The 26,976-nt window shown below is 35.1% G+C and overlaps 1 protein-coding gene and 1 long non-coding RNA gene across 6 annotated transcripts in view; one reads left to right on the plus strand and one right to left on the minus strand.

Moving 5' to 3' along the window:
* Positions 1 to 3,985: 3,985 nt before the first annotated feature.
* Positions 3,986 to 26,976, minus strand: part of MAN2A1 (mannosidase alpha class 2A member 1) — a 108,445-nt gene continuing 85,454 nt past the window's right edge. The window contains exons 18-22 of one of the 2 annotated variants that reach the window (XM_014877305.2): positions 25,955 to 26,096; positions 22,913 to 23,046; positions 11,994 to 12,188; positions 7,364 to 7,474; positions 3,986 to 6,977 (exon numbers count right to left, since the gene is read on the minus strand). In XM_014877305.2, the coding sequence (XP_014732791.2) occupies positions 6,825 to 6,977; positions 7,364 to 7,474; positions 11,994 to 12,188; positions 22,913 to 23,046; positions 25,955 to 26,096 (735 nt within the window). In that variant the 3' untranslated portion in view covers positions 3,986 to 6,824. Of the gene's footprint in view, positions 6,978 to 7,363; positions 7,475 to 11,993; positions 12,189 to 22,900; positions 23,047 to 25,954; positions 26,097 to 26,976 lie in introns of both variants that reach the window. The other variant, XM_014877304.2, reaches the window with a different exon arrangement.
* Positions 24,038 to 26,976, plus strand: part of LOC148219685 (uncharacterized) — a 68,947-nt gene continuing 66,008 nt past the window's right edge. For 2 of the 4 annotated variants that reach the window (XR_015799663.1, XR_015799661.1), the window contains exons 1-2: positions 24,038 to 24,277; positions 25,741 to 25,869. This is a non-coding gene — a long non-coding RNA (uncharacterized LOC148219685). The remainder of the gene's footprint in view (positions 24,278 to 25,740; positions 25,870 to 26,976) is intronic. The other 2 variants (XR_015799662.1, XR_015799660.1) reach the window with 2 other exon arrangements.

The following is a 26,976-nucleotide window of genomic DNA, read 5'->3' on the forward strand; positions in this document are numbered from 1 at the left end:
CTCTTTGTCAACTGTATTTTTAAATTATTATTCATATTCCTTCCCATACTGACAACCTTGTGTTTTCACAGGTCAATAAAACTTTATTGATTCTTATTCAGACTGCAACACATACCAAGATAACACCTTTCAGCAAACAAGCAAGAGCCTTCAAACATGGTTTGAAGCATGGTTTCAGACAAGAGAAATACTTTTATTCTATCATAGCTCTCTCATTACCACAAAATTGTTTTCCCTTTGCCCTTTGGATTAGTTTCGATTTACCAATATCAACTTTTAAAGCCAAGTGTAGAACACAAAATTAAACCAAACACTGGTGCCAAGTTACTATACTTCAATGACAATTGTTAAAAATTCTTTTAATCTCGGATTTCAACTTGATCCATATGTAAGGCAGCATTAAATTAGTGGTTGCTCTCACTTTTAGAGGCACTGTAAACTCACACCCTGACCACCCACAGTTCCACACCTCTCATCACAACACAGCCAGCACCTTTTCAACTCTGTTCCTCGGTGACCTACATATCCAAAATGCAGCCTGCCACCACAGCCACAAGGCTTTGGGCACATAATGCCTTAGGCAGTGCCACTGTGAAAACACTGTGAGTAAAAAGCCCATTAAAACTTGGGTTTTGATCACTGTTTGCAACAGAAAATTGAAATGGAATTCTATAGACATTATGCTGCCAAATTTTAAAAATAATGTCAGAGATGACATGGCATTGTCGGAGTCTGGATGTGGGTTGGGGGGGTGAGAAGGTGGCTTGCTTGGTGTTTTTAATTTTTTAATTGAAACATGGGAAAATGACGAGGACTGCTGTAAGATTCCACAAAGATTTTGACAAATCTCTGTGGAATGAGATCTCCATGCCTCTTCTGTTCTTTAGCTATTGATGCTTCTTTAGATGGTGCTTGTGTCACACTTAATGCCTCTACGAGACTCTTGCAAGATCAGTGAAACACTGGTTTTTTTCTTGGATTTAGAAGAATGCTCTTGAATTCTATCTTGGAAGAGCTTCTCTTTTCTCCCCAGTTAAATGTATATCATCATCAAGGAATGCTCTTCAGCATCAAGGACAGAACACTTTTCCTTTTTCCTAGCACATACTTGACTCACTGTTTCATATATCATATATTAAAACCAAAATATCCTACCATCTGGATAAGAGTTATCAAAAACATTCAGAAAATGAACAGAGATCCATTTCTGATCTGCATCTGCAGGAGTTTTAATAACTAAAGCTTTCCAAACTACAGGTTTCCCATTTCAGCTATACCTCGTGTTCTCTCTAGAAAGCAACCAAGAGCTACAAATAATGAGTTTCGTATAGAGTGTATCTTTACAAAAATGAACTTCCACAAATTCAAATTGTAAGGAAAACCTTTCCTATCAGCAATTACACATTGATTAGCTATTTTAAAACTCAACACAATGTAATTATCATCTTGACTTATCCTTCAAAGGCCAAATATTTGATGAATAAAAATTCACAATTCATTTTGGGTATTTCAATACCAATTAGCCTAATAAGTTATGGATCCTTGTGTCAAAACCATTTGAGTACGTTTGCCTTACAGTTCCATTTGAGTTTTCACAGATTCTTTCCTATGTCTACCAGCCATGTCGGCAGATTTCTGTTACTAAGATACAAGAAAAAGCAATGAGATTGATTTGGTCACGGCTAAAACAAACAAATCCCTTTTGCCATGCAAACCTTAATTCTTTATCTGATTGAAGGATTTTCACTAACTTCACTAACTTTCACTATGCTTCATTAAGAATGTCTGTAAAAGCTGTATTCAATCTTTTGACACCATTACTGTTAATCTGAATTGCTTCCATTGAACTCATATTGTTTATTTTAGCTTGTAAAGAAATTACTGTTTTAAATCATTCAAAGCAAAAGACAACGCAGATAATACATCTTTTCGCTGTCACAGGTACTAAAGTGTTTTGTGAAAAGGGTCATCTTGTGTTTGCAAAGCTGTGTGTCTCTACACCACTAAAATTGATTCAACAGCACGGATTACTTACGATCTATTTTGTCTTCATTAGACATTTTAAACTGCAAGACAGTTAATTATTAATTCTGAACATATGCAGGACTTCTGGAAGGTAGGTTACAGGATGACCAAAAGGTCCTGAAATGAAGAGTGTGTTATATCACGAAATTGAGGGAGAGAAAAAGGGAGAATGGCACTGAAATAAAAATAGACCAGCTATCTGGGGAGACCATGAGACTCTGCTGGTCATTATGTGAAAGGAACAAAGGCATGTGCTTTCCTGTATGGTGGATGTGTCTGATGCAAAGGGAGTGGTTATGGTAGAGGTAAAACTGTGACCAAAGTCTCCAGTCTACTGATATACATAATATGAATTATTTTTATAGACTGGGCATCACGTTAGCAGGCACTGTATATCAGGAAAAATGTGCTATATTGAAAACCTGAAGCTCTGAAATGTATAATCAAAAATTTCCTTACCTTTACAGTCCAAACAGCACAATTTTATATAAATTATGGATATTGTTCAAAATTTAATTGTTTTCTTACTATTCTTAGTGCTATTAAATGATTTACCTAAAGGAAAGGGAGTAATGTAAATCATGCACTACTGATGCTCCACAGAAATTCTGGCATACAAAGATTAGGTGATGTAATATAGACTTTAAATATCTATTAGTTCATAAAATATGTATACTGAAAGACTGTCAGGTCTACAATTTAATAATTTAATTTACAGGGAAATTGGTGACAGAAAAACTTTTTGTCAGTAACAGAACTGTCTGCAAAATCCCAATAATTATCCATTGACCCGAGCTTATTCTAGACCATATATTATTTTTATATATGTTCCCTCTTTTGGAAGACAAAATTAGTATCTTTGGCTGATTTTTGAAATTCCTTTTGACAGTGTAGTTATCCTAAAATAAAAAGGGACAATGACTGAATCTGTGTTTTATATTTTATCACAGATATATATAACCCATCATGACTCAAATAATCCACTAAATCTGAGCAATAGTGTCACTGTAAGTAAAGATTCCACATGTTACTTTAAAACACAATGCACAGGCATACATCAAATATTGTTAGTATAATTTCATATAGTAAACGAATACCTTTTTGGTTACTGGAGTTGGTGGAATATGTTCTGTCCACCTGGTCATGCTGATATTAATTGATTCCAAAACAGGGTGACCTTAAAATGGTGAAGGGCTGCTTTAAATTAGACCCATACCCATTATTGCCTGTTAGACATTTTCAGGTTTTACCTTGAAATATCAGCTTTAAAATTACAGGGATTTACTCTGTGTGTGTATATGTTTGCTTTTATATTTATAGCTAAGACTATCCAGACAAACGTCAAATAGCCTCAGGCACTGACTGAAAATTATACTTTATTGTCTTTGCAAATCATTATGTTCAAGCTCCATCACCACTTTCAAAAGCAAACCTGTAAAACATCTATGCCTGTTCAATTTGCACTGTGCAATTACAGAACATTATATTAGTATTAAATAATTTTTAAAAAAATATTCAGCCTAATTATAGTTGAACTGTCACTTTGTCTTGTTATGTTCTAACAGTTTGTTGCTAATTTACAAGAACAGTTTCCATTACATTGCTTCCAAATTCTTCAAAGATAAAAATTAATTCAAGTTAAAAAAAAAAAATTCTAGAATTTTAAACCTTCTAATATTTCCTATGAAGTCAGTGCATGACTTCCTTTGCAAAAGAGCTGCCCATCTCCTTCCCACACTGTGCAACCTCACGTTTGCATCTCTGAAGTTAGCTTCTATCCTCTTCTGTTTGGCAGCTGTGAAATAGATTGCACCTTTGATCTCACTACAGATAACTGTCATTCCCAACTGACACTAGCAACTCATGAACCTTTCCAAAGAAGTTATGCTTGTTGCTTCTCTAATTTTAAAATAAATTAAAAATTTGTTAAAGCCAAGGCATTAATGACACTGACCACATCTCACAATAACATTACTTTTTATTAGAGATCTTATTTTACATATCCCCATGAGATATAAAACCTTCCAAGAGAAGATATCAAAAACCTTCAGCTGAAATCAGTTTGTTTCAGACAATATGAGCAAGTAAACCAAAGAAAACTAAGATAAAGGAACATAAAAAAACCCCAAATCGTAAAATCAGAACAGGTACAACTCTCATATGGAGAGTAACTACGATGTTTTAAATCATTTCTTATGCAGCATTGTATTTAAAATCATACTGGCAAGGTAAAGATGTTTGTCTATCTTAATCAATAGCTACAAACCCAGTAGCTATAAAAATAAAAAATAAAAAATAAAAAACAAAATAATGAAATTTAATAGATGGCCAATTCACAAAAAACAGCATAAGAATTCATTAAGACTTGTGCAAAAAAACCTCAAACCCAAACAAAACAAAAATCCAATAAAAACACAACCTCATTGACAGCAACATTCTGAACCAATAGATGCAAAATTCTTTTTGAGACTTTGACTGGAGTTTTGATTTAGTTAAGGATCTCAGGAAAGGATCTTGAATTAAAAGCTGTCATTACACAGAAGAAAAAAAAGACAAGCAAAATAGAGGAACAAAGGTTACATCTGCTGGTTAAGGAAGATTCAGGCATCATGACTGTACAGCTGATGATAAAAGTAAAGAACCAATGCTATATGAAGAATCTTTCAAAGCAATTCCAAGAGGCAATATACTTTAAAATTTTATTGCATCAAAATTTTCCTTTTCTGCCCAGCAAAACTGAAATAGTATTTTGAATGTTGTCTTGCACAGAACACATAAAAGTCTCTTAAGCATTTTAATTCTGAAGAACCAACAAAATAATTGTTATGAGAAATTTCTTGCTGGCAAGTCTGCTAAGCTTTGAGTTCCAACAAAAACCAGCATTTTCAAATACTCTTTCTAAGAAAAGTTACAGTACATGTTTATTGCATGAAAACATCCATTTATTGGATCTGATTCTTCCATTTGTGGTTAGTGGTTCCTATATTCTTGATGTAATTTGCACCAGATCCTACTAAAGCATTCCCATTATTACAAAACACACAGTAAATTGAATTAAGTAAGATAATCTACACAATCTCAACAGAGATCCAACCTGTGACAATGCATAAAATCTGACTTTAATTTTCTTTTTAGATAGCCTGTAGTTACATGAAATAATTTGATAGACTTTGATATTTGATATAATTGTTGAACAACAATGATGAAATTAAATACAGGAAGCAACATTAGAGCTAGCACATCTTTTTACCAGTTATGATGACTTTTCATGCATTAGTATTGAGGATAAGCAACAAGGTATGGAAAAGTAAAGCATAAGCAAGAGATAGAAGAACAAGCTATGAAAATAAATGAAGACTATAAAATGGGATCATACTTAAGTGAATGTTTATATCTATTAACTGTAAGCAGCAGCTCTACGTAGGGAAATACTTTTCACACTTGGATGGCTTAAGTACTAAATATGAATTAATATGGGAAAAAGCAAGGTCTCCATTCTTCAGTAACATGAACACTGGCAATGTAAGTGAGGTTGCAAGTTTGTAAAATGTTTTGTAAAATATAGGCACGTGATTTGGAATTAACAGGTCACCACAGTCTGTGACATGCAAGCACATGTTTTGATGGGTTTGCAAACTATATCTTGCTTACTATCAACTCGCTGCATCAAGTTGCAATTTTCTTGAAAGCAGTTGAATTTAGCTTCTACAGTAATTCCTTTTCTGTTGGTGTTTCACGTCATGACATCATGTTAATACATTCAAATAGTCAAAATGTTCAGAATAAGATAGCACAAACTTGGTGCAGGAGTACATAGATCAGTGTGGCCAGCATTGTCAAATAGGAGATACACAGCTTAAGTATTATATAAACTACCTTTTTCCCAAAAACAGTAACATAGACACTAAAATTGTAACAAGACATATCAAAAAATAAGGCACATTTATTTTGATATGGTAATCTTGAAATAGAAAACTCATTTCAGAGAGCACTGGTATCTAAATGAGTTTTATAAAAAATCTTGTATTCATGATAATTATGGACATTTCTCATCATGGTAATGGAATAATTGCACATATCCCAGTGTGTCAAGTAACAAAATGGGAGTTTTATTAAACATTTTCATTGCAAAATTATTTGTAGATTCACGTTTTTCTATTTACATAACTCAGGTGAATGGTAGAAGTATTAAAATCTACCATCACTTTTCACAAGTACTGCAGGCTTTCATTTTACCACAATTAATAATCCCCTTTGTGTTGAATAAATTGAAATTAATTGTGGAATAAATCGAGATTATTGTCATTTATATAAATGATTGCAAATATTTGGACATTAGCTACTACACAGGAACATTTTATTCCATTTTATTTCCAAGCTGCATCACGACTTTCTATACTGAGTTATTCATACATAAATTCATCCAGAATCAGGAAAAGAAGGCTGTTTAAAATCCAATCCCCTATTGATGAAAATTAAAACACCAGAAATATCATTAATTAGCATTTAACCTGAGATTTAATCTGTTGAGAGGTTAACATCCATAGAAATTTCTTCACTTGTTGTATTAATTGATAATGATGTTGCTATTTTATGGGGGGGAAAAATCCTGAACGGAAAAAAAAAGTTGGTTGCAACATGGCTTTTCATTGTGTTGGTCAAAAAAAAAAATTATAGAATGCATCTTTTTCTCACAGTATCCAGAAGGTGGAATAACATTGATGTGCCTCTTATTGCACATGAAACTCAGAGGAGATACAATTGCAGATTCTTCTTTATCTGAGTATTAAACCAGGATTTCATCCCAGCCGAATCCGGAATGTATTTATCTCCATAGAACTCATATTTATTTCACTTATATTTCTGGCATCTGGAGGTGAATGCATCAAAGATAAAGATGTGGGTGTAAGACTTTCCACTCTGAATTTGCTAAAGAGTTTATTCACCTTTATCTGGAGAGGAAAAACAAACGAACAAGCAAACAAAAAGAACAATATTTAGAAAAAGCTGTAAATACCTTAAAATTGTACAGCTCCATGCAGGAACCAGCACAAAATTTCTCATGCCAAAGATTTTGAATATTTTAAAATATTATAGATTAAATACTGTACAATAATTTAGATCTTTTCAGACAGTATTCACTTGCTATATTTCAATGTAATTTCATTATATAGTAAGTATATGAAGTATTTTTAAGAATATTCAAAATTACTAGAAGTATTTGGACTTGAACACTTCTTGTTTCTAAACAAAATTATATTTACTCTTCCGTCCAAAAGAAAATCCCACACCTGCTTTAAAATTTTATTTAAAAATTCCTACATATTAATAAACATACCTTTCCCTGAGTAGTGGAACAGAGCAGACCACTGTCTCTGTTTGAAAATCTACAATCAAATCCCTTTCTGTGAAGAATCAGAGCAGCTTCATCAGATGGTTTGGTATCTACCTACAAACAAACATTACAGAAGATCACTCACAAATTATCAGTCAGGAATCTTTTAGTACACCAAAAAATTATCCTTATCATACAGCAGATAGAGACATTTACACCTTAAAAAATGTTCAGCTTAGATTGAACTGTCATGGGTTTTTTTTTAATTTTATAAAGCTTTACACGGAAAGAACTAAATGGCAAAGAGTTGAAACATATTGTACTACAGAATATAAATATAAATCATTGAATTTAAAGGTCAACAGACGCACATGTACAAACTCAGGACTGAAGTGTAGCTATCATACCTGTATTAACTGGTTCCCCACAAAAATTATATGGCAAAACAGAAAACAAACTAGAAGCCATATGTTAACTACCATACTTAGTTTTACATATCTAATAGGATTGCCTTGAACAAACTTTCATGCAGTAAAACTGCTTTCTAACTCAGCTAAAGAGGTACACTGAAATACACATATGAAACAAATGTTATGTTATCTCTATGATATTCAGTGCTTTTGAGCCTCAATAGACATTCAAAAGTAAGCTGCTCCTTACTGGATTTGTGCTCCAGACCCTTCTCTGGCTCAGTTGCCCTTCCTGGACATGTTCCAGCCCCCTCAATGTCCTTCTTGTGGCTGCACCCCTCCACTCACTGTAGTCACTTATTTACTATGATGCGTTGCTTTATTTCTTTATTTATTGCTGTTTTACATTCTTCTGCTCTTAATTTTATTATATATATATATATATTGAGCATAAAAAAGATGGTTCTATCCTAAGCCATGCCAGTTCTTCAGATTATTTTTCTCTTTATTTCTGGCTTACATGTTCCTCTATTGGTGCTTTTTCACAAAAGTATCTGCCATGACTTAGGTTCATTTCTGATACTTCAGAATGTATCTATTGCTTGGAGAAACCAATGCCAACAAGCATTAGGCACTCTGTGATGCATTAGCTCCTGAAAATGTACCAAAAAAGAGGTCTTAATCTAACAGATTTTCCACTCTAATTTCTTTTCATAAAGGAGATAATGGATCAGCTTGTACTAGCTTCTTTTAAACCCAGCATGACAAAGATTTAAAGTACAACAAATTCATAGTATAAACTACTCATTCATATAATAAAAAAATTATAAACTTTGTGGGTTTAAGTTCCTCATTTAAAATAGTAAAAATTTACTCAATAATATTTGGTGTTGAAATTAGATACGTTTTAGTAAAACACTGACTGTGAGAAACTGCATAGTTTACAAATCACTAATAAAACTGAGCTTGAAAATATTCTGTGAACAATAACTTATAACCACCTAAAATCAAATTCTTAATTTATGAATAGTGCCTACATTCAGCATATGAAAACAAGTTTCCAGTGTTTATTCACATTGATGGCTAAAGAAGTTCTTATCCTGTTCACTGGAACAGCAGTACCACTTTCTACATGAAGTAAGGTAATAGTTGTGATATTTTCCCCTTCCTACTATAAAACACTTGACTTGGTTTTCCTTGTCACTGATGTGACAGTGTTGCACTTAAAAGTAGATATTTTTATGCACACAAAATAATACTGTCTGCCTAAACATCAGATTAGAGAAACATTAAAATTTATACTGAAAAAGCCTGATTTCTTATGGGGTAAATTAATGTTAGAAATGACAAGCCAGTAATGGGTATCAACACTGCCTCTAATTCACTTAAATTATTTTCTAGTAATCTGCATTAAAAAATGCATGTATGCATTTCAAATGATGGTATGACTATCTAATCTCCCAAATTTTTAGAATTAAATATTATCTTAATTAAGATTCAAAAAGATTTAAAACAAAAAGATAACAAACAATTAATGACACCCTGAGTAAAAGTGTTTTGGTCAGTAAAAATATCTACGATTTAGTACTCCACCTTCTACCATGCGCATAGCAACCCTGTGTAAAAAATAAAGCTCTTCTAACACATTAACAAAGCAGGTGAAAGACATTAAATTGTCACAGCCTCCACATCTACTTTAACTTACCTGTTCTTATACGATCTCTAGGTAAATTCGATTAAATACACTTGAGGTTAATGAATATCTGAGCAAGGATGAATTTAATTTACATCAAATATACCTTCTAAACATGACCATGCTAGCTGCATGAAAACCTCAATATTTTGAGTTTGTTTTACAGCAAACTCCTCGATTTTCAACGAATAACAACATTCTTAACCTTGCAAAAGTTTACAACACTGTTATTCAACAAAAAATCCCTAAACACTGAGCTATTAAATCTCTAACTATCTTTCTTAGAGGAGCTGCAGAAGTCTGATTTGATTTTGATCTCTGAGAATTAAAATGCAGCCTTATAAGAAAAAAAAAATTGTTAGGCTTTCTCATAACCAGTATCCCAGGGCAATGCTACTAAAATTTTGATGAGAAAGAAAAAAACGTTTAAAATCTTTTAAAATTCAATTACTGTAAGCTAATAGACATACACTGAAAAGTTTAGGCAATATGGAAAATGTATGTATTTATGCTTAATGTGAAGGGACAACTCTACTGTGTTCTAGATCTTGAGTGCCAGTTTATTTACATCAGATAAAATACGTGTTAATCTTCTCAAAAACTGGAGTTCTATGAAGAAAAAAGTCTTTAAATGTTGTAATCCTAATGGATTGGACCCTTCCATGACAAGATGAGATATCTTACAACAATAACAACATTCTTTCTGACTTCCACCTCAAATCTTAATTTTTTTTTAATCTGGTCTTATCTGAAATTGTAATGGATTGCAGAATTGCAAATCAACTTCAACAGTTTAAGCAATGGAGAGGCATAAATCTCTGGAAAAAAAAATCATTGGGTCTATTAGCCAGAATTATATCACTTGTCATTCAAATTGTTAGAAGCAAGAGAAAGGATGCAGAAAATGAGAAGAGATTAACTGAATTATTTGCAAGGCATAGCACCATTTTTGCTGTGGGGAAGAACATTCTGTATCTACAATGACAAGTGCTCCTATCCTATGAGTGCTGCAAGGTTTCACTGTGAAGTGGACACATTAATGCTGCAAGCTCAGGAGCTATCAATCAGTAATCAATGAAACATACAGCTGTGGACAAGCCTCAAACAGTCTCACATCAGTGGGACAGTGGGGCTAGAACAGCCCACATAAAATCAGAGAATTCACTTACAAATAGTAACATTGAATTCAAAAAGCAGACATTGAGCAAGCCTGTCTTTTCACAGCTTTCATACCCAGATCATACAAACAAGGGGATGGATTTACACTTCAAAAAGAGAGAGGGAAGATGTTCAGGAAGGTCTGCCCTTAAACTTGGCATGCTGAAGTAAACCTGTGATGCTGAGCTGGTTGAAGTAAATGAAAACATACACAGTGAAGATTTAATTTAGTATCAGGCTTCCTCCTAACTTTTCAAAGGCACAAGACCCACAAAATCAGGAAATTTTCCCCTTTGAAATTCAAAATAAGAATCAGTCACAGCTGAAGGAGCATACACAAGATTGAACTACTTATAGAGACATCATGATAAAGCAAATACTGTTTAATTTTTAAAATATAGATTAAGACAGAATGCAGACCAGATTAAATAGAATATAATCTGATGTTAATACAGACAAACTCAGCCATCATAGAGACTTAAGAGGAAAAGGGATAAATAGTTGGTACCTAAGTATGGCAGAATTAAAAAGAGATTTCACTGTGGTAGCAGTGATGGTGAATAGCAGTGCAATATAACATAAACTTAAGATGATCACATTATAAAAGGAGCTGAAAAATTCAAAATAATTTATAGAACAGTTGTCAGGAAAAGAATGCAAAACGAGTTCCAGTCCTCCAGTTAATCAGAGGGAAAATTAAATTCTGGTGGTTACATACCTTTCTTTCCTTTGAAGGAGAAAAACACTGAGTACAGAAGAGTCTTTTCTTGTTTGAATTTTTTGTTAGTATTTTGTTTGTGGGTTCGGTTTTTTGGTGGTGGTGAGATGTTTGGGGTTGGTTTGTTTGTTTTGGTTTGGTTTGCCTACCAGATAATGTTTTCACAGGAACCAATCATTATGAGATGCTTTTAAAATAACTAAATTAGGTTTTGTAATTAGGCTTAGAAACATTTTAACAATAAAATTTGGGTTTAAAACTATATCTTTATTTAGTTCTGAACATATTCAGAACAAACTCTAATGGCCCTTAAATTTAATTCTTCTAGTACAGGAAAGGCTGAGGTATATGAATGGTTCTCTCTTAAACTTTGGGAACTTATTGAAATGCACCCTCTCCAGAGAAAGAATTCTACACTATGCATACTACTATGTTGTGAAAAAAAAATCCCTTCCTTTCATGTTATTCAAACAGACACAAGTCTCCAGTTATTGCAGAATCAACAAAAGCTCTTAATCACACTGCAGTTTATAATATCATATAAACTTGCCCACAAAATACAAGAATAAATTATTCGACTATATTAATAAATATATTTGTTTGTTCAAAATTGTTTGTTCAAAAAAAAAAAAAAACAAAGTGGTTTGACCTTACCTTTGCTTGGATTGTCCTCAGATTGACTATATGCATGTCACATGGCATGGATGACATCAGTGGAGAAAAAGTATTTATCAACTCTGGGACACCTGAATCTGCATTTGTTGTCATTGGAATTACAGGATGATTTAAGAAAAGAGAAGTCATATGGCTAAGAAGTGATGGAAAACTGACTGGTGCCTTCTCTTCCTTCTGCAATATACAAAAGAATGGTTCAAGCTGACATATTATCACATCTAAGTCTTGAAGCCCACTTATTTTATTACATAGAAATTTTTCATTTCTAGACTGCCCATTCAATTACTTTTGGAAACTTTTGCTCATCCACTAATTTTTCTCTATTAGTATATATACTTACTCTTTTTATAAACTGTAATCTTCCAAAATTATGAACATTCCTAATTTTAAAACATTCCTTGTGTTTTTGTGTTAGCCCCTGATGTTTGAGTGATACAGTTTAGAGAAAGAAATTAGTTGCTCCTATTTATTCAGTATCTCTTTGTATATGGAGAGGCAGACAGCCTTTTGCAGGCCTTCTTTCTCACATTATTTTCTGACCTGTATTTCTTGCTTTCTCCGACTTGTATCCCAAATCCGTCTTTCTATTTTACATCTATTTCTCTTAAACTATTCACTGGAAGAAATAGCAGCTAGCATATTTGTCTTGGTCTGCACTGCAAAAGATTTCTTCCAGAAATTTTATTTCAATGTCATGCCAGTAAGAACCAAAGGTATTCTATCCCAAGATCTTACAAATTTTGTACTTTCCAAAGTTTCATATTTGCAGTGTTTTTACTTGGCTGCAGAGGCTGCCTTACGAACCTGAGATGACCAAATCTTACATATTCACAACAACCAGTTAAAGCTCCAGAGAAGCCAAGAAAACAAAAGAACTTTTAAAAGGCAATTTCTATTTTAGAATGTCAGTGAAGATAAGAATAGAAATGGAAGTGAAAACTTCTGCTCCTATTTTTCCCTAGAATACTAAATCAGATCAATCCCTGCTTGTTAGTGATATTTAGCAAAAATTTTGCAGAAAGTTTATTGAAAATATAGCATTTTAAGAACTGATACATTACATTTGCATTTTATGATAGGCTGGAAATATGGAAATAAAAAACAAATGGGAGACACTTAAAGGAAAGGGGAAGATTATTTTTCAGCTTGTAACATACAACCATAACAGTAATTTTTCTCTTTGGGTGTGTATGTATGTATGCATACTTATTTATTTCTCTGCAGTAGCACAAAATGCAGCTGACAGTGAAGAAATCGAAAATATTCCGTGCCTGAATCAGTGCAAGATGGTAATTTCTGTTTTATTCTTGGTGCTTTCCTTAGTAATAAGTAACACTCTGCCTCTTTGGTATCTACTAAGCACTGAGGCTTAGTATTTTTAAGAATCTATTATGACCCCTAAATGATAACAGTGAATTGCTCTAGAGGATTGCTCCTCCATGTGTCTCATTGCATTTATTTTTATTGAACTCTATCTGCCATTTTGCAGCATCTTTAATCAGTATTGAGCCTTCTAATTCCTCAATTTAGCCTTGATTTTTTTTTCATTACCTTGAAAAGTTCAGTATCACTGGTAGACTTCATTGCTACGATTTTCTTCTATTCTAGTTACAGTATGAGCAAGTTTGCTCTATCTATAGCTTAATAAAAAAGTTTTCCATTCAAATGCCTGAATACATTCTTCATACACGTGGATAATGTGCAGATCCATGTTCTTTCAAAGAAGAGTTCATTTTTTCACTCCAAAAGGAACACTGTTCACTATGTTGCCATAGAAGTGCTAAAGTCAGTGAAAACATTTAATTGCCATTTATTTTCTCATCTTTCACCTTTTTTTTCCCCTGTAAAGTAAGCTGATTGCTTTCATCTGAGAACTTAACATGAGGTCCTCTAAAATATCCTACAAATCACACATGAATCAGAAAAATAATCTATTCATCCTTTTATACCACTAAAAACAAAATAATGCAGATAAATAATGAACAGCCTTGAAGGACTGGCAAATGCTAGATCCAGAACTGATTCAACTTGGCTCATTTTTGCTTCCACTGTGTCTAAATGTGATATCACAGGCAGGAACATTGTCTTTATACATTATCCACTTTGTAATTAAGATTTAAGCGGAGATTTTATATTGACTCTTGTATTCTCACATCTGGAACAACAGTCAGTTCTGGATGATTCCACCAGCAGAAAAAGTGCAGTCATTCACTGAATCTGTGTAACAGCAATGGGAATGGAGCATACAGAAGGTGCCAGAAGCTGCCAGGAGACCAAGGGAGAAAGGGTCTTGCAAACATGGTGAAGACAATGCTTTCACAGAAGGTTGAGAAGGTACTCTTCAAACCACACTCCCCCCTGGGTACATCACAATCATGCAAGGGTTGGAGTATAACTTTCCCCTCAAGTCTAGTGATCCAGAACTTAAACAGGACTGTCTGGAAAGAGAGATGAGGAGGGTTTGCACACACAAACAATGTAATGGTAAGAATTATTGCTCTATGCACACCTTCACCATGTGGATGGCTTTCAGCAGTATTCTGCTGATACTGCATCAGAAGATGTAGTCCCACAGTTTCCATCTAATTAAAGTATTGCTCTCTCAAAAACAACATTATTTCCTCAATTTCCATGACAGCATTTATCACCCAAAGTGTGAATGAAGCTTCTCTGGCTGCCTTACAAACTTTAAGTACTGGCAAGAATCTGATGAATGCCAGATGACGATGTGCTGGCTTAATGAGCTCAAATCAAAGCAAATATTGCCTTTTTAACCATGCTACAGTACATCCATATACAATTATCCAATTGGAAACTGTGTTGAAACACAACCCCTTGAATGGCTGTGCAATAGACATAAATGGATCCTCATTTAGGATCTTCCCTTGTCATCAAAAATAAGGTGAACAATTCCAAATTTTCAGTTTTGAGGAGACACAAATCATAACCCAATAAAATATTAGATGACAATTTGCAACAAGTTGAAACACCTGGCCTTGAACACTTCCAGAGATGGGTGAGGGGGACCAATCTGATTTTTATTTATGTCTCAACATATGTTATAAATGAGGTGAAGGATTCCTATAGGGACTGGCAGCCCTGTCCCTGGAGAGGATTTGCCTTACAGCCGATCAGGGAAGAGAAGCTTCCCCGACTGGGCTGTGAGTGACCCCCACTTGCCGGTGGGGCAAATGCCTGTAAGCATGGGGGGAAAAATGCCAGGGAAATCGGGCTTTTATTTAGCACAAAAAAGCAGGTAACTGTGACACAAAGGGACCCCATTTTTGTTTCTTGGAGGGATCAGGGGGTTGCTCAGAGGGTCAGCTTGACCCTCCTCCCTTCCCTTGCCTTTTCTTCCCTGTGGTCCTGCTTGCCTGCCCCACCTTTCCAGTGAGCCAGCTGGTGGCTGCGGTGCCTTGCTGCTCCTCTGTCCCCCGACAGAGCGGCCGCCACCGCTCTGCTTCCTGAGCAAAATGTCACTCTGAGCCAAGGCTCAGAGGGATTAATGGTGAGAGTTTAAATTAAGTGACTAAGGTCCTTAATTAGTGGGGGGAAATGCTAATTACACTCTTCAGAAATCATTTAGTAATTGAACAGAAGAAAGTAATGGAAAACTCTGTAGAGAAGAAAGTAAAGCTGAAGGAGTTGATAATTGGACACCAATTTAGTTAATGGAGAACCAATGAACTTTTCAACATAGACAAGTAATCCAACATTTCCCATATAAAACTACGGAAAGGAAACCGAGGCAGACAGTTTATCAAATCACATCACCTTGACTATTTTCTCCTCCTCTAGACTGTTCTCTGCAATGGCAAAGTCACTTAAAAAACTTAATTATAACAGTAAACCCCACTGGCATCCACACTCCCTAATCTAACATGCTGAAATGTGGATGCTGACTCAGTGTGTAAGAACAATCAAATAAAATCTGGAAACAGGTAGAATTCGGGGCCTGCTAAAACAAGGGATGCAAACTAAAATAGTCTGATACCAAACCACTTGATTATTGCTGGAAAAACAAAGTTTCTCATTCTCTTTCATGTTGTGTCAGGAAACAATTTTTATCAACTATCTCTCTGTCAGATTCAGAAAACCAACAGGTAGCACTCTTCAAAGGAGAATGCTTCTGGACTGAAAAATCTAAACTGTGGAACAAAAACACATTTCAAAGCATCTTTATTACAAAAGCATATGGAGATAATATTTTCAAATATCCTAACCATAAACTAGCAACTGACAGCAATTAAGAACGTGAGTCAAAGAATTCCAAAGACAAATACGGGGAAAAAAATTTGTTTCTTTCAGTACAATTCAAAGACTGACAATCCATCAATATGCTTGATGTGATGCTGTTTCTATATGAGAAACTGATTCTGTAATACTGTTTTTGGCTGCTCATAGGTGAGACAGCTGACAATATCACTGATGACGTGAATAACATCATCAAAAATAAGTGACAGGTAAGGGCAGATGTCTAAGCTTTAAAATTACATAAATTTTTCACCAAATTCAAACAGCTTGAATCACTAACTACAGTGGCTCCCCACTTGTGCAGTCTCTAAGCAGGAAGAGAGTGAAAATTGCACAATTTTCTATACACATGCTGCCCTAAGGCTCACAACTAAGAAGAAAAATTCAGGTTTTCTTTCAGACTGACACTAGTCTAGTTCATTAAATTGACATCAAGTAGTAAATGGCTTCAACCTAGTTACAGGCTTTGCATGCAAGACTGCCTGGCTGTTATTTCACCAAGTGAAAATCAGATGTTCTTGCTTTAAATTCATTCAAAATTGCACACTGTAATACAAAAAGAATAATCAAAGTCTGACAAGTTCTGAAAGTCCTTCAGAGATGGATGATTCACTCCCTCTGAAGTTAATACCTGGAACTAGATTTTTGCATGCCTGTAACAACTCCTAGTGATTTTCAGAAAGAAAGAAGAAAGGTAATGGGTCTTACACCCCTAATACAACAACTAGCAGTTAATGATTGATATAAATTGGACAAATTCTTCTGAGCTGAAGAAGAATTCCTTTTCAGTGTCCAAGGGTGCAAGTTTAATGTATGCATCTGTCAAAGAAAACAGTGACCAAGATTTTAAGCAGTTTTGAAAATGGCAGGTGTTTGCAGAGGGAATTTTGTGTGGAAATCAAATAAGGTGATAGGAAGACCTCTGTGCAGTGGGATTCAGAACATCTAAGACCTCAGAGCTGCACAGAAATCTTCAGCAGACCACTATTCATGTAACCTCAGTAAAAAATGGAAGCTTAGACCAATTGGACTTTAAGAAAAGTCTGGGTAAGTTGCAACAAGAAATAACAGTTACAAATGTGAGTCCTGAACAGAAAGATGTTCTGGAATCATAAAAAGACAGTATAAAAGGACACCGATGCCAGATTATTTTCTGCTATACCAGAGCATTTGAGTTTCCTGAAATGCTGGGGGACAAAAATGCAGATAAATATAAGGATTAGAATTGTTTCTATACACTTTAAAAATCTATCAATTATGTTGCATTTTTGCACATCAAAGCTGTTTTTTGGGTTCTTTTTTTTTTTTTACAATAGGTTTCAAGTCCTTTAATTGAGAACTATGGTCGGGAGTGCTTAGGGTCTTTTGATAGCTACTAAAGTGACCAGCAAAAGGTGACTCATGAGAGCAGAGTAAATCTGATTTCATCTCTTTACCTCAGGGAATGGAAAATTTTCCATCAACTCTCTTGGTCATTGTTAATGGAAATGCATTAGAAATGCATGTCTGCCACACTAGCTGAAAAGGATTCCTGGAGGCTGATTATAGAAGGAATAAAAATTCTAAGGCACCATAAAATTTCCACAAGACAGGGTGCTGGCTCAATGACTCTAAAATCACCACATATTTTCTGTACTGATGCTTAGTTGGCACTAAAACTGCAGTGGCAGTCCCATGGCAAACCTGGGATTGTTGCAGGTAACCAAATCCAGGGAAATCTGCATCCACAGGAGAAATTTTTCCCAGTCTGCTAGAGCCAAATTTGGTAGTCTCCCAAAAGAGGAGACTCCTCTCATTCCAGGCTGATAGATAGGAGCCTTCTGTGGTTCTGTTCCTCCAAGACCATGCAGGAGAAAGACAGAGCATTATTTGTTAGGCATGTATGGAAACACATATCATCCATACATGTGAGCAGAGACACATAAGCAGAGCATTTGGGTAACAGAAGTAGAACAGACAACCCAAACCTGATTGTGCCTTCCAACTGACCAAGTCTGGAGTTCAAAACCTTGATGTTCTTGGTTTACAAGAACCCTCAGTGACCACTGACACCTCAGCGTGGACTTTAAGCCCTTCTGATATCCAGGTCTGGATCTTAGCTTCCTTACAAGGTCAGACTTCACTTCCTTCCAGGAGCTGGCCTGTGACCTGTCAGCTTACAGTTTGCTGTTTACAGGCATACACAGAAAATACAGGTCTTGCCAGCAGCTGGAAGCCAGTTGTACTGGTCCCTCAGTCCACTAGTGTATCTCTCTCCAGTAGCTGTCACACACATCACACACACCTCTTATTCTGCTTGTTTCCTAGTCGTACCTGAAGCTGGCTAATGGCTTGCTCAGATTTGAAAAAGACTGGGTACTTGTGCAGAAATCAGATTCAATAATCCAGAATGGGCTGTGGTGATTAGGCACTGGACTTCATCAGAGCCCTTTATGTCCCTCTTACCCTTACTTTTCCCACTTGCTACTCTTCAATCCTTCTCTTTCCCCTCCTGTATCAGTTCTACTGCACATCCCATAGCTAGCCTCTTGTTAAAAAAAAAAATTCAAAAAACCAGAATTTTCTTAGTCTAAGGCAATTTCTGCTGATCCATCTTGCTGGGTTTCATACCAGGAACAATCTAATTTTCTCCCTTTCATGGTATCAGGAGTACCTAATGTTCCAGTGTTCCACTTATCACTGTTCCTTCAGTGACTGTATTTAGTACAGTTAATGTTCAACCAGGTGCCATAACAGAAATCATGTTCTATAAAGAGATCACTTGGAAAATATCTTCTCACTGGTCTATGGAAGAGTGCAGATGGGAAAGAAAGTATCTAGTTACCATGATCATAAGCACATCACCACAATTACTAAGGCTGACAAGTACACAGCCATCAATACAGCGGGATGAAAGTGACCAGAAAAGCAGACAGACATGTTTCCTTGGCCATAAAAGTGCTTTATACTTGAGTTATAGCCTTTCCTGCCAATTTTATTTCTTCTCTTCTAATTCTTAGTGTTTATATTATTCAATAATGGCACAGGAGGAGGGACTTAATGCCTAAATAAATACCCAATGCTAGGCTTGTGGAAGAGATCTGATGTTAGATTGTCCCAGAAGATTGGCAAGAGTTTATTCTGTTCCCAATGATGGTAGAAAACAGTGATCAGAAATCTATGATTCAGAAAATAAAAGCGTATAAATGCTTATTTTTCCAAAACTTATAATAAATATAAAGTAGTCTGTATTTTCAAAAAGACAGAAATATTTGCTGCTTTGACAAGTATTAATAAACTGTATTCAGCTTCCCACTCAGCTAAATATTAATCCCTTCAATTTAAAAATTACATTGATTTAGTTCTTGGTTAAAAATCTGAAGAAAGAGAAGACAGTCTTAGAACATATAGCTGAATAGAACATTAGCTGAATAACGTTTGCAAGGAGAAAAGGAAGGATTGGTTACATTTAGTAGAAAAAAAAGATGTATGTAGAAATTATATAAAAAATACCGTAAAATTATCTGAAGCCTGAGAAACACAGTTATCAATAAATGAGGTGAGTATAATGTAAAGCTAAACGAGATTTGCCCAGCTCTTACTACAAACACAGCTCACTTAACCAACAATACTGTTACTGTGAATAAACTTTTAGTATCCATCTTAAGGGAAAAAACCTCAACAACAAACAAAAAGAAAATATGAATACAAACACCTCTTCCCTCCCCACAAAGACAAAACCAAAAATCTTCAGCTAAACACATCAATCTGAAGTCTTTTGCAGAGACAATACCTGAATTAATACTTATAAATTATTAGATGAGTTAGAATTCAAGAGCCAAAACCCAGGTAGTGTTAGGATTAAGAACCTATCAGAATACAGACTATCTGAGTATACCAGTAATTATTAATAATTTCATTCTATCCACCCACTGGATATGTGAGTCTTACACTTCAGGACATTCATGTGGTTTGACCCTGACATTAAAATTTACTGTTCAGAGTGGGATTGGGAAAGTAAAAAAGTATTTGAGAGATATAAATGAAAAGAAAAGATAAGAAAAACTCTCCACTGTAATTTCACAAGTGTTGCACAATTTTTAAAACTAATTTTAAAGAACTCCACGTGTTACACTTCACATAGTCTCCTTTTTTGGGGAAGTTTCATAAGGAGCAGAAAGCATCCTATTCCTCAGAATTCTTTTTGAGAAAAGATAGAATGAAATGTTTTGGAACACACATTAGGAAAAGCTTGTAATGTCAAAGATGTCAAATGCCCAAAACTTTCTCCTCCAGTGGCTCCTGAAGTCAGTAATAAAATAGGGCTTGACAACAAAATCAGGGTCAGTGTGTGAGTCACACTGTAGCAGATTACATATAGAAACTGCGTATAATTTCATCATAATTTTTTCTGACATGGTTATTTCTAAGCCATTATGGCAACTACCTTCTGAGTAACTGGGCTAAAAAAAAAGGTATGATTGCACATCCAGTGAAACAGAAAGAGAACTCTTAATTTAACACTGAAATAGTAACATGAATGAAAAAACGATACGAATGTTCGGATACATTTAGAAAAACAAAATTCTAGAACATTCTAAATATATGAAAGAGGGGTTCCAGATTCAACACCTGAAAGAGAATGTTTCCTTAAAATATCTTGCTTGGCTCCTGGGGCTTGTGTACATTGGATCAGTTGGGACAACAGCACCTCTTGGACTGTGCCTACTCCCTCACAATTATGATTCCACTGTCTTTGATGTCCCTTCAAGAGTGTATAAGAACCAATTGCCTCTCTCTGCAGCCATTTAAAACCTTTATAAGCTCAGCATGAAGAGTTATAGGGAAAGGAAGACACTGGAACACAGGTTTCCAAAACATCTCAGAAATTTTTGATTGCCCCTTCTCCTTTAAAAGATTCTCAGTATCTTAACACAGAATCTTTCAAATCTGAAGGAAAGATGATTCTAACAAAGAAAGAGAATTACACTGTTCTGCTGAGATGAGTAAATATTCCACTAATTAGAAAATCCCATACTTGTTTAGGCTGCCTGTACTCTAACTGAGGTAACTTCAAACTGTTTTCCAATGGAGTGTTTTGGTCTGAAGTAGCAGCTGCTCTGAACTTGAACTTGTGGCCAATCCCACTTTAGGGGACACTGTGATACTTTTCAGCGCAATCTCAGAGTGTGTGGACCAGTTTCCTTTTAGAAGGAAGTAACCAAGGATCTCCCCTGGAGGTATGGCACCAAACATGAACTAACCCATCACATCTTGATTATGGTCTGAATGGATTACTAACCTTCTATGTCTGTTCTGACACAAAAATAGACTGCATTGAGCAGGGACTGGACTGGAAAAGTTCCAGAGGTACCTTTTAGTGAGTTATTTTATGGTTCTACAGGAAGCACCAAGGCTGCACACAATGTCACTGCAAGCACTATGGCACTAACTGATTTGATCTGCTTCTCTTGTTTCAAATTACTTTCTAATGTAAACATAGATTTCCATGTCCAATAATTCTTACTTACCAGGTCCACATTCTAATTTAATACAACACAAATTACCCTGGGTACTAAGAAATTTTTGGGTGGCACTATAGATCTCTCTGTGGGTTTCATCTTGTGAGGATGGATTAACCTGTGCAATGCTTGTGCTGTCACAGTCAGACTGCTGCTGACCTCAAGTCAGCTTGGGTAGCTGCACATCACACTGAAAAATGCAGTTAATATGCAGCCTGCATTATACATGATGAGGAACTAGAAAATCATAATGACATGTACAACCTGAAAAAATACCCCCACTGTCAATCATTAAATGGTGAAAATTAGCTTTAAGCTTGATATTATCATCCTCTCACAGTGGTTAATGATATCCATTATAAACCAGAATTAATTCCAATTTATCTGCATATTCATTAGGAATTTGGTATACAACCTCTCATCTTTAGCTATGCAATGGTTTTAAAATATACTCAGCACTGTCATCATGATTCTACTGCCTCAGTACAAAGATGTATTTATGATTTTGTCCATCTCAAAAATTATTATTAAAAAAAAAGAAAATACAAAGAATGGAAAGAAAATTGAGGCTATTCAAAAGACTAAGATACAAAAGGGCAAACTGAGATATGTGCGAATAAAAAAAAAAGCCACAACAAAATCGTCTCAACTTTCCTAGAATCATAAGAAACTGAAAAGGTTTTTATGTTTGGCTTCTAAATATTTCCACCTGAATCTTATTTCCTAAGAAAATTATATTTATAAGAGGTTTTCTTTTTCTACCTGTTCGACTGAAATAATTTGTCAGCCTTTGTTTAGACTCAGTTAACATTGTTAAGAAGTAGAGCTCACACTAATTAGCAGCTTTTTAAAGCTTGTTCAGTAAAAAATAATTTTAAAAGGAAAAAGAGACTTCCACAATGTTACTCCACTCATATTGAAGTGCGAGTGAGGAAGTAGGTACTGCAGGATTTATGTGAGGAATAGTGAGAGATGAAGTCTTTACAAGCAGAATATGCAAGCAAGATGACAAAAATCCTTTGGAAGCTAGATTTCCTTGGTTCTACAGCTCATGGAATAATTTCTTTACTGAGTTCTTTGCTGCAGCAACAGAAATTAATATTTACATCTTAATTGGCATAAAAAACTTACAGTGACTCGTACCACATCTGTTCCATGTCTTCTTTCCAACAGCAGTCGGAAGACATTAGCTGTAATCTTGTTATCTTGAACACCTTGTCCAAGGCCACGGTTGTCATCCTGCATCAGCCGACGATCCATGATCACTTCCAGCTGACCTGAAAGAACAACACGAGGATTATACTAGTATCAAGAATATGTAAGGGTTCTATTAAACATAAATAACCTGCCCTAAAATGTAACTTTTTTTAAAAAATAATAACATTTCTCTTGAGTTTAAAAGAGTTAGGGCTGATCGATATTGTTAGGACTGATTATGAAAAATAGTTAATACCACTGGACTGTGGCTGTATGTATAACCTTTGAAAAAATTTTCACAAGCCTTTCTGCAGAATGTCCAGCAATTTTGACTTTCAGAGTTTATAAAAAAGTTTCATATGAAAAATTATTAGTATTAACTACTATTTGCAACAAGGATACTTGGCAATCAAACATCCAAGATAAGAATCGCCCCCAGGTAGCTGCAGCTGTAATGAGAGACCTTCTGTAGAGGAACTATCTTCACCTTGTACTCCATTCTTTTGTTTCACATTTGAAGCCAGAAGGAAAAATAGATGTTAACATATATATTCATGATCACTTCTTCTATGGATAACCTCACTTGTGGGAGTAGGAAAGAAATTTGCAAAGGATAAGCACTGAGTATGAAATTCTGAGTTTATACTGAACTGCTGCACAGCCACTCAAAATAGTTCTTTACACATGATGTTAAATTACATATGGCCTGGACAATGAAGTTCACATTTTTTTCAAGTGTCTATCTCCAGAAGGAAACCAGATTGGGGCACGTAATTAAGGCTGTTATGTTTTTTGCACACTGAACCTTCAAACAAGTGTACTTGTTTCCTAAATAAAACTGGAAGACTGAAGTGCTTGTATCCTGAATAAGAAGTTCACAATTTAATCTTCTAGAAAAGGCTGCTTACTAAGGCAGACTTTTTTATACTTCAGTGTTCTACAGACACTTACCCGATTTTCTCAAATACTTGCTCTTCCCTTCCCTTGAGTAAAAACAGATTTTGTTTATCCAGGACAGAAATCAGCTGACAATGAGTAAGAAAAAACCTTGCTATTTTGAACAAAGGTGCTGTTCATGTAACTGTCAGATGGTGGGTTATGCCTTGACACAAACCTATGTCTCAGACACAAGCACACAGCTACTGAGGGTTGCTTGCCTAAACGGTAAGATTTTTGAATTTTCTTCCACAATCCCTCTGAGCTCCTGAAAGGCCTTCAGAAAAAATGTCATGGAGCCTATGATATTCAGCAACCACTGAACCTTCAGCATCACTTCTGCTCTATTTTGAGGAATCCAACCTTCAGGACAAGGTAGCAAATTTAGTAATTTAATGAAATATTATTTAATAATAACAAATCTGATTAATACATTCTCCTTTTTTTCTTAGTGGGCACAGAGTAAATATTTGATGTTGTTGTATCTTGAATGACATAATACAGTTTGTCAAAAGGTGAAATAGTACAGAAATCAATGTCATGTCAGGTATGGGATACATCTGTTGCTCTTTTATTTAACTGGAGTAGGTGAAAACCTATAATGTCCTCTGACAGACTTGAAACAAATGCTCACAGAAGGTCAGTTTCTTCCTGATGCTTAACTGCAAAATGTCGAATGGTGCTAGCCTTAACTTTCTTAATTTGATGACAGAGAGTGGGAATGTCTGGATTTAAATGGTGCATTATTTTGTGATGCAGAGACTACGATTGTCAAAGGACAAATACCGACACTATTATCAGGTAACAGATCCACTACAGACTAATTTAGTCTTCCATACCCATTTAAAGAGTGTATAACAACATCGGTGTTGTGTCAGGGTCATTCACAAGATCAGGATAATAGGAGTCGGATTTCCAGCAAGGGGAGGCATGAAAAAATGCAATTTGGGTCTTGTATCTGGTAGACTTGGAACAAAAGGCTGGTATTTTCCATTGTGGTTTTACTAAAGCATCTCTGTATAGGTCACTGTTAATTCCTTGTCCTAAAGTGAGTTAGGTTTGATAATGCTGCCACCAATCCAGCATGCTATTCACCTTTTGCCAGAACAGGGCACTTATGAATTTTTCTTAAAAGAACTGGGAAGTACGTTCTGGTGCAGATTACTTTCTCTTCAGAATAATCATTCCATTATTGTTCAAAACCATATAAATTTAAACTGGCAATATATATTACAGCAAGGAATTAAACATCTTAAGTTATGAATTATATGCACTATTTTACCCACTACCTGTAGCTTTATTTGCATACCTCCCCCATTCCGATAGACTGAATAACTGTTCCTTTGTTTCCAGTCCTCCAGGTCATTCATCATACCCTTTTCTGCTCCAAGGAGTAAGACTGTGTCTCTTTTGGAATTCTTAAAATGGATTGATTGTTCTTGTCAACATATTAATCAGCTCTGTCAAAGTACTCCATTAAATTTGTGAGGTATCATTTTGCTTCAGAAGTATGTTCACTCTTACCTAGGGTCATAGTTATCCTTTATTTCACTAACACTAATATTCAAAAAAGCTGCTGTTGTTTTTTCTTGACAGAGAAGTTGGACTATGCTGCCTATACCTGAAGACTAATGCTGTCTACACTTAAGAAAACAAATAGAACAAAAAACATGATCAGCATCTTTCTAAAGTCCTCTTCTACCAGGGCCATACAAAAAAGAATAAATCCTTTAGTTAGCTATTTTATTCCTGAGTTCCACCAGAGTTCTTGGGTGAAAAATAGCTGGTTCTGACAATTAATTGCTCCTTCTGTCTTTTTCACAATCCTTTTCCTCTAGTTTGAGAGAGAATTTTATTGAAGATGACAGGATCTCACGTGGGACCAACCTCTTCCTCCTCTGTTACAGACATATTCTAAAACTTCTCAGAGCTGGAGAAACTTATTTCCTCTCTTCAAATGCTAGTAGGTAAGTACAGTAATCTTTAAATGAACTATTATTTCAGAATATCATAAAGGACAGCCCTTTGTCATATCTATCATCTTATATTTACCATTTTTTAAGCTTGCAACACCTAGAGACTGAGCTGAATGAAGTGTCAAACGAACGCCAACATCTTGGATATAAGCCATGGTAGTCATAGGATAGATATTTGCTTGAAGAGGCAACTTACTCAGCGTCACTCTAGGCTGGATCTGCAATATGAACACAAACTTCAAAAACATACATTCTTTTTATGCAATTAAATTTCAAAGACATTTTCAGACATTTATCCCATGTGCTTTGGAAGAGCAACCGTCACGAAAGCATTCACTCAACTGTATTATTTAACTTTTTGGAAATTGGTGGCTAAAATTACCACTTTGGAAATGGTAACTTCAATGTACTTTTAGATCAAAGAATATGAAAAAAAAAAAGTGAAAGATTCATCAAGGGAACCTACAAAAAGAGAACCTACAAAAAGGAATAATCACAGTTATAAAATGAGAGAAAAATGCTTCTCCTCTAGAGAGCAAGCAGTGAATAGATTTAAGGTAGCAAAAAAGAAATTGTTGGTTTATAATGGGCACTTATTCAAAATGCTGTTGAAATTCTTGAATGGTACATGACAAATGAGTAGTAGTATTAAAATTATTTTCATGTTTAAATATTCACTGTCTCCAGCAAAATGAAGTAGTACCAGCAACTGAAAGACCAATAGTCTTTTACTCAGGAGTCATGGTCTCCCTGTATTTGCAAAACTATTTTTAGCAAGAAAGGAAGGTAAGGAAAAGAATTTTTCTCTCTTTTGTGTGTGCTGCACAGTCAAGCTAAGACAATAGCCCTTTCCTTAGATGTATAAAAAGCATAATACATCCAAAAATACATCGGTTTTTTCCAACCCAGCAGCAAGCAGCTGTTCATTAGGTCTGGCCCTTATAAATACTTATCACTATGTTATCCAATGAGTTTTAACTAAATAAACAAAGCAGTGGGAAAGAAGGCATGCACATATACAAGCAATTACGAGGTGACTTGTCATAACTTGCTGTATTATACTTCTTCTCTTAAAAAGAATATGAAGGAATTTTCAAC

Source organism: Sturnus vulgaris, chromosome Z (assembly GCF_052056855.1).
Source record: "Sturnus vulgaris isolate bStuVul1 chromosome Z, bStuVul1.hap1, whole genome shotgun sequence".
Lineage (NCBI taxonomy): Eukaryota > Metazoa > Chordata > Aves > Passeriformes > Sturnidae > Sturnus > Sturnus vulgaris.